General features: G+C 35.4%; 1 protein-coding gene across 1 annotated transcript; it reads right to left on the reverse strand.

Moving 5' to 3' along the window:
• Positions 1-2,580: 2,580 nt before the first annotated feature.
• LOC130961397 (probable enoyl-CoA hydratase 2, mitochondrial) lies at positions 2,581-5,620 on the reverse strand. The gene is made up of 8 exons (XM_057887263.1): positions 5,378-5,620; positions 5,098-5,267; positions 4,819-4,893; positions 4,377-4,467; positions 4,206-4,257; positions 3,940-4,043; positions 3,515-3,591; positions 2,581-3,176 (listed from the first exon to the last, which is right to left on the reverse strand). The coding sequence occupies exons 1-8, from the start codon at positions 5,556-5,558 to the stop codon at positions 3,000-3,002; spliced, it is 927 nt and encodes a 308-aa protein (XP_057743246.1). The 5' UTR covers positions 5,559-5,620; the 3' UTR covers positions 2,581-2,999.
• Positions 5,621-5,821: the final 201 nt, after the last annotated feature.

Genomic DNA, 5,821 nt, shown 5'->3' on the forward strand with positions numbered 1-5,821 from the left:
AAAAGTTTTATTAGGCTTCTTGTTGTCTTGCCTTAGCCAAATGGGCCATATGAATTGTTGTCCTTTCAGCACCACTATTTTTAAGACGAACTATTGGTCTTCTTGATGTCCAAGACTGGCATGGCACAATTCTTCTAGTATTCAGATCCTTGAATATGACAAGATTACCATTCTGCCCTTTAGCTCTAAGATGACGAAAATGCCCTCCTGACCATGTATCATCCTCTTCCTCCTCAAAAAGATTCATCCTCGAATCTTGAATGAGAAGCTCTTTTTCCCTCCACGGAATCCAAACCTAATCTCTTGGTTCAAATACCATGGTTTGATGGCTTTGCTCTATCCACTGAATTGTGGGTATGTCCCTCATGTGTGCAAGTTCAATCTTTCCAACCATACTTTCACTATCGTGTCTAAAGTGTGCAATTTATCTATCTTCCTTTTCCTCCATATTAATGCCTCCATAATTGACCAGTAAATTTACAAATCATGGAAAAGTTGATAGAAAAACACTATAAATTTCATGGTTGGGTGTATGAGAAACTAAGGACTCCGTAGAATTCAATGATACTAATGCACTCTTGTCAAAACTAGAACTTTTTAGATTTCTCTCACAAGTGTGTTTATTTTTCTCAGTTTGTTTTTCACTCATTGATTCCGCTCGCTCACTATTCTTTTCTTTTCTCTCAAAACTCTCGCTTTCAGTCAAACATGGATTCTTTTCACTCAAACACTCACTCTCTTTCACAATTTCTTTTCTCTCATATTTTTCAAATTGCTCACATCACAAGAACCCAGTTGAAAAATTCTGCACTTTTGAGTCTTCCAAGGACACATAATCCTCTACAGCATACTCAACAAATTCTTTCATCTCGGGCTTTGAAGAAGAATGAAAGATAGGCGTAAAAGAAATCCTCTTCTTATGGTGATCTATCATTTGTTGCACCTGCTCCATGTCAATAGCCAATTTGATTAAATCGTCCATGGTCGTGTAACGGTAACATTGGACTTTATCTGCAAGTTCTTCGCATAATCCAAACAAAAATCGGTCCATAAGAATCTCAGGACTCGTTTTAATATTAGCCATGTCCATCAAATATAGAAGCTCCTTGTGGTACTCCATCACTGATTGTGAACCTTGTTGTAACTTACAAAATTTTTTGAAAAATTCATTGTGGTATGATGATGGCACAACTCGATTCCTCATGTGGTATGAGGATGGCACAAACTGGCTCCTCATGATTTTTTCATCTTCTTCCAGCTGCAAATTGGGCGATTTCCGTATTGTCTTCTAGTTCTTTCTAATTCAGTCCACCATATACGGGCAACATCGAAAAAATTGGCTTGTACTCGTTGAACTTTCTTTTCCTCTGAAAGAACGCAATTTGCAAAAATCGATTCTACCTTCCTTTTCCATCTGAAATACGCTTCAGGATCATTCTTCCTTTTGAATGCAAGGATTTGCAACCGAGAACCCTTTTTCGCATGAGATTCTTTCATCATCACTATCGTAATACGCAATCATTTTTTTTGCGATTTTTTCATTTTTTTTAGGACTCTAAGTTGAATTTGCAAAAATTAAAGAGAAAAAAAAAACAAAAAGACTAAATAAAGCCCATAAAAAAATTTACCTACGACCTGTAACTGATACCAGATGATAAAAAAATTATTAATGGCTTTAATAAATTTGAAGCATTAAAATCCCAATGGAATGGGGCAAGAAAAGAATGGCATCAAGAAGAAGAATTTATTGGCATAAAGAGACATAGTGAAAACATAAAAAGATAGATAAATGAGTTTTTTCCTACTAGACCTCTACGAAACCTGTTCTTAGCAACCTAGGTCAGGGCTCCCTACTTGACCTTCAAAGAACCTATCCTTGACAACCTAGATCAGAGAAATCAAAATTGAATCACTCAATTTTCTCCATGCAACAAGTGAAGCAAATCACTCACCTCATTTAATCATACTAAAAAAACGTGCATAAAGCACTAAGAAAATTTTATTCATTAAAGTTTTGTAAATTGTCTCACCAAATGTGTTTAAATAGACCCTTAACAAACTAGCTAAAAGATAAGATAAAATAACTAATTTAAATCAGATTTAATCTTATTGGATTAGATCAAATTTGATTCAAATTTTAAAATTCTAAAGATATGATAACTAGTTTAAATCAGATTTGATCTTATTAGATTAGATCATATTTGATTTAAATTTAAAATTCCTAAAAATACTACTAAGCAAATTAGAATTAAATCAAATCTTCCAACAAACTCTAATAGCAAAACAAATTAAAATTAAATGACTAAAAATTTGAAAATTAATAAAAACTATGCCTCCTATTGAATTTGAAAAGCTTTATTGGGCTTCTTGTTGTCTTGCCTTAACCCAATGGGCCTTATGAATTGTTGCCTTTTCAACACCACTGTGTTTGAGACGGGTTCTTGGTCTTTTTGATGTCCAAGACTGGCATGACACAATTCATCCTTGAATATGACAAGATTACTATTCTGCCGCTTAACTCTAAGATGACAAAAATGTCATCTTGACCACGTATCACTTGGTGAGCCGTTAGCCTCTCATGTTTATAAGCATAAGGTTCCGATTTTTTTTGACAGATAGATAAAAAAAGAGCTGTGCTAGGGAGCCAGTAGGTTTTGCATGTTGTAACCATCAATTACCCATTAATAGTGTTTTTAATGGTGTGAGATTACATCTAATGGTGGAAGATCACTCACTTTTCTTTTGATGATTAAGTGTTGGCTAGATTGTTAAAAAAGTGCTAACCCCTAAACTTTTCCGATAAAAATATGAAGGATGAATATTATTGCTTCATAGGGAATGTAGTGTTTCAATGTGCATTATTTTAGATACATTTTTTCTGCTGTTTGGGAATGCGACAGTCCCCAGCAATATAGTCACAAGGCTATAGATAGATTACTCTAATCACAGAATGACAGACATTCCTCTGTAGCGGCAAAGACAAAGATAAGCCACTACTTTCACTCTCCAGTATACTTTGGTTTCCGCTTCTCAGCAAACGCAGCCAAGCCTTCCAATCTATCTTTTGTATTCAGCACCTGATCATAGCAATCTTCTTCCAAGGCCAAACCTGATCTCATATCAGTATCAACCCCCTCACTGATAGCTCTTTTAGCCATCCTTATAGCTACTGGACCCTGTGGAAAATTCATTGCAAGTGAATAAGAACTAACTGCCACCAACATTGCGGTAATTTTACAACTAAAGTGATTTTAATTTATACTACAGAAGCCATTCAATCTCGTAAAATTTCTTTAAAGTGAAACATGTTCAACTACAAATATGCTCCGGATATGAACATTCAAATAGATTGCACGGGTCAATTGCACCACATCACTTGCATGCAGCTGAACAAGGTAAAACCTACAGCTACGCACTATTTAGCAATACTTTTCCTTTTCTCGACAGATCAATTTCGAAAGAAGAAATGAAAAACCTGTGGCTAACAAAACATGAACCTTCCTTATAGTTATACCTTCGCATTGATTTCCCGAGCAACTGCGAGTGCCTTTGAGTAGGCTTCACCAGCAGGAACAAAGTAATTTACAAGTCCTGTACCAACCAAAGGATGCTTATGCATTTGCTAGTTGTCACAACTTATTATCGATAATATTATAAAACAGCAAGTAGAGGTGTGGTACATAGATTTTGGAGGGAAAAGTGTATGTATTTTTCAGGTGACGAAGATTTAGTACATGCATTCGTATAAAAGTTGCACAACAATGGTGGCCTTTCTCGTTGCTTTCTTCAAGGACAACAAGAGATGGCTAAGAATAAGGCTGCAATTAGAATGTCTTGGATGTTCTTTAAGTTAAAATTGCCAAGTTAAACAGATGGCGAGCTTATATCATTTAAGATATTATTAATTAGGGAAAGGGGAAAAAATAGCAATCAACACACCTAAGGACAGAGCCTCTTTGCCATTAATCTCTCGACCAGTATATATAATCTCCTTTGCTATTGCGTTTCCAACCAATCTAGGTAGTCGTTGTGTTCCACCTGCCCTGTGCATGACAGGATTCCATGAGAAGCAATCATTGCAAAGATGTAAAGTATTCTATACCAGTCATATTTAATGCTCATAAACAAAAGCAAGAGATACACTGTTGAAATAGGAGGCATCAAAAGAAAATACATATGCAAAAGTCATCTAGTATACAACTTACCCAGGGATTATGGCGAGTCCAGTTTCGGGCAAACCCATCAGAGCATTTTCCCCTATATCGTGACAGAAGAGATGAGTAGAAACAAATCAAATATTCGCATCACATTCAAAGCATCCAAATGATCCTAAAAATAACTATATCCAATTTGCAAGGTACTGCACATCTAGTTACCACATATTCTAATATCACATGCCAGGGCCATTTCAAGTCCACCCCCAAGTGCAACTCCTTCAATAACAGCAATAGTAGGTATGCAAACCTTCTGAATAGAGAAACAAATATTCGACTCAATTCAACTTTCAATTTTCAAGGAGCACTGTCAAAGTTGGGAATACAGAGACAGTATGATATAAGGAATTAAGTACAACTGTACAATCACAGCAAAAAAACATTGTAGAGTGCATCTAGAAATCTCTCTTTTACCACAATGCTAAAAATTATAAGTGGCACAGCCAAAGAATTGGAGGGAAAAGATCGTAGCACCCGGCGAATTAACCTAACCCTAAACCAGTAAACCCAAAACCTTCACATAATGGAGCCAAGGTCTTACCATTCAATTACAATAGAAAGTTGATAAATTTAGAATGTAAATAACAAAGTGATGCACACTAACCTCTAAATATAAGAAAGCGGAGCGAAGAGAATTCACAAAAACCTTAACCTCTGATTGACTCATGTTTCTGCGCTCCTGAAATCAAATAACCAGGATGCTTGTAAACAAACACACAGCTGACCTCTAACATCATAAGAAAGTATAAAACTAAATCTACACCAGCAAGAATCCAATTAAAATCATGAATACTATTAATTTCTTTTATATAGGCACCGTGGAAAGGAAAATTTGCATCAAAAAACAAACATGTCAAACACTCCACCTCTATTATTGATTAACCTTTAAATCTGCCCCAGCACAAAATACGCCAGGGACTGAACTGCAGATCATGGCAACATTAACATTTGATTCCTGATTAATAAATTCAAAGGCACGAGTTAATCCTCGCAGCATCTCTTTCCCTATAGCATTTTTAGCACCAGGTCTATCCAAGCTAACCTCCACAATCCCTATAACAAGCTGAAAAACTTGAGAAATGGATAGCAAAGGAAAAACAGGAAAGAATAGAAAATTCATATAAATTATTTCAGTTTAGAAGCTTTAGCCGAAAACTTGTTACCGGAATCAGTGGCAGAGAGTTTGTGAAACTTAACGAAGTCAGAAGCAGAATGGTGGAGAAAAAGATTTCTGCGGTTGTGGTATTGATGCAGTATGGCGAAGGTGAGCGATGGGTGATTGGGAGTAAGGTAGGGTTTGGAGGTGGATAGAGACCTCTTCATCAACACTCTCAAAGCGCCCATTTTTGTTACAGCCTGAGTATGACAATGGAAGATGATGTATGCTATGCTGCTGAAGAAGGTCAACACTAGTCGCACAGTAAAATTTATTATTATTAGGTAAACTATTAAGAATTTAAGATGGTATTCCAAAGTTTGTATCTCTCTCAAAAAGAATTTTAAAAGATGTTAATAATAAATAAATTAGCAAAAAAATAAAAAATATAACAATAAATTAGATATTAAATATATATTTTATAGAATAATTTTAGAAATTATATTTTGAT

Source organism: Arachis stenosperma, chromosome 1, assembly GCF_014773155.1.
Source record: "Arachis stenosperma cultivar V10309 chromosome 1, arast.V10309.gnm1.PFL2, whole genome shotgun sequence".
NCBI lineage: Eukaryota > Viridiplantae > Streptophyta > Magnoliopsida > Fabales > Fabaceae > Arachis > Arachis stenosperma.

Bases quoted from the DNA above. Each gene is read 5' to 3' on its own strand.
- LOC130961397 (XM_057887263.1), bottom strand. From the start codon at position 5,558: ATGGGCGCTTTGAGAGTGTTGATGAAGAGGTCTCTATCCACCTCCAAA. The intron at 4,894-5,097 runs GTTAATCAATAA...ATTTGATTTCAG, and splicing joins GTGCTGGGGCAGATTTAAAG to GAGCGCAGAAACATGAGTCA. The intron at 4,044-4,205 runs GTAAGTTGTATA...TGTCATGCACAG, and splicing joins GGACTCGCCATAATCCCTGG to GGCAGGTGGAACACAACGAC.